General features: G+C 40.0%; 1 protein-coding gene across 1 annotated transcript; it reads right to left on the minus strand.

Annotated features, from left to right (window-relative positions):
* Nucleotides 1-1,223: 1,223 nt before the first annotated feature.
* LOC107746523 (uncharacterized methyltransferase YdaC-like) lies at nt 1,224-2,226 on the minus strand. Its single transcript, XM_016560763.1, is given in 3 exon segments — nt 1,224-1,420; nt 1,796-2,178; nt 2,180-2,226. Coding segments are annotated over 3 exon segments (627 nt in total).
* Nucleotides 2,227-2,467: the final 241 nt, after the last annotated feature.

Genomic DNA, 2,467 nt, shown 5'->3' on the forward strand with positions numbered 1-2,467 from the left:
CTTACCGGGAATTCTCCCAAATCTTCCCATGGCCACTTCAGGCCTGTAGCCTACATACACTTAATTTGCGTTTGCAGCTATAGCCTACTAGTGGTTATTTTTTATTAATTTATTTTTTTACGTTGCAGTAGGAAAAAGATATATAATAGCCTAATCAGAAAACACGCCCGTGTCTGCTTTTTTTTTTACGCAATTGTACCAATAAACAAAATCTCCAGTCTTTCACATGCATCTTAAAGATCGTGTTTAATTGTGAATGTGAAGCGGGGGCGGCACGGTAGGGTTTTGCCTAGAGCAGCAGTTGAGCTCGCGCCGGCCATGAGTAGAGCTGTCATATCAACCGTATTTAACGGTTGACATTTTATACAGTTGATTGATTACGAAGGTTTAACTTTTTATTTTGAAGTGTGATAAGCCATTAAAAGCCTAAAACATTTTAGACAGTGGCAGCACTGATCTTTGAGAGGCAAAACAGGCCACAAAACTGAAATGTAGTATTGAAGAATTATATGGTAGCCTAAGACATTTTTATGTGTTAAGGTGCCATCTACTGCTTTTCTTAACATGTGTCATCACCATCAGATACAAAAACAATCTGTGTAAAACTGTAAAAACTCACCAAAGTCTGAACTTGTCTGAAAGAAGACCCTCAAAAAAAAAAGGATAACTTGCTGGACATAGTAGTGTTTCTTTAAATTACACATAATAAGATGAGAATGATGAGCAGATTTCAATCTTGACAATTTATAGCCTGTTTGCCTTATAGGCCTGTAGACAACATGACCTGCAAGTTGTGTCAACGTGTTAAATGAGCTAAGAGTGAGAATGCTTAAACACTGTTTTAACTTATTTATAGATAAGATAGATTGCCTACAGAAACTGACTTTCAAAAATAAGCCCACCCTGAGGCAATAACTGACAACTAACTCAGACCTGTCTTCACTTAACTGGAGAAAACACCTCTAAGATACTGAGGTTTATGATACCATGGTTATAATAACCTGAAAAGTGCAGATTATTTTACTGAATTTTGGTTGTTGTGTTGTGAAAAGTAAATGTTCTCTAAAACGAACTCATTTCATTTCTGAACCGATACAATGCATATAATGTCAATCATTGGCAATATTACTCCTGTTGGATTCATTTTATTGCAAACACAATCCTGAGAAAGTGTAAGGGTACACAGTGTAGGCTATTACACATCAGCACATTACACAGGAATTTTATTTCACAGCAGTGGCAAAAATAGCTTGAAATGTGATGAGTTTCTCTCGTTTTTTCTCCATTCGGACATCTGTGAATCCGGAGGACTGAAGTGCCTCCATGTAGACCTCAGGACGCCATTTGTGTCCAGTGAGCACTTTCATATTAGCAGCTTTGATGACACTGTCTAGTCTGAGAGTTGTAACCATAATTCCACCTGCAAGGACAGAAAATAATAATTTCCAATATGAAAATAAAGAAGACTAGTAATCTGAGACCACATTGTATGGATATGGTTCATGTTTTGAACTTGTGGAGTTTACCTGAGATGTGCTAAATACTAGGCTAATAAAATTCAGAACCCTAATAATCTAATTCCAATTCATAATTTATTATGCTGACAATAAGTATAGAAAAAATGCATGCATCCACTGCCAGCAACATTGGATGATGTTAATTTGTCCAAAAAATAAATAGATACATGCATAATTGCCTATGAAATTTATTTTATTAAGTTTCCCCGTCCTAAATACAATATCATAGACGTTGGTTCGGACATTTTATTGACTCACTCAAGTTCTCGAGATCTCACCTGGTTTCATCACTCTGTGAATCGCTCTCGCGCCTGCTTTCAGATCCGGCCAGAAGTAATAGCAGTTGCAGTGAAACACCTTGTCAACCGTGTTTTCCTCTATCGGCATGGCCACCAAATCACTGCAATACAACACAGCCTTTCCTCTGGAGATCTGCTCCTTCATGCGCTTACTGGCCATCTCATGCATGTATTGAGAGTAATCCACACCGAGCAGTTTCCCCTCCGGAGCCGTGAGGAGCTGCGCCGCCGCCTGCAGACCGAAGCCCGGCCCGTGGCCGAGCTCCAGCACCGTGTCTTTGGGTTGTATGTTGCTCAGTTTCACCGCATTCTCCTCCAAAATCTGATTGTGCCATTTAAAGAACTTGGTCACCAACCATCCAAGAATACGTGGGGTGACCCAGCTGTTTGCCCACTTTGTTAGGCAGCATTTCTATGCTGAAAAAAGTATACGTAGCCTATACGTATAGATATAGGCTATATATATATATATAGGTCTACAGAGGGGCCCTAAATAGGTCGGAACTCCGGAATGTGCGTATACACTCGGAGCAACTCCTATTCAGAAGTACAAAAAGGGGGGTGGGGGTTTAGGAAGCCCGAGGTAAGGGAGTGGGAGAATATATCAAATAGCACCAGGCCAGGGGGCTAAAACTGCCTCACAATAGGGTG

Source organism: Sinocyclocheilus rhinocerous, unplaced genomic scaffold, assembly GCF_001515625.1.
Source record: "Sinocyclocheilus rhinocerous isolate Xijiao unplaced genomic scaffold, SAMN03320098_v1.1 scaffold980, whole genome shotgun sequence".
NCBI classification, from domain to species: domain Eukaryota; kingdom Metazoa; phylum Chordata; class Actinopteri; order Cypriniformes; family Cyprinidae; genus Sinocyclocheilus; species Sinocyclocheilus rhinocerous.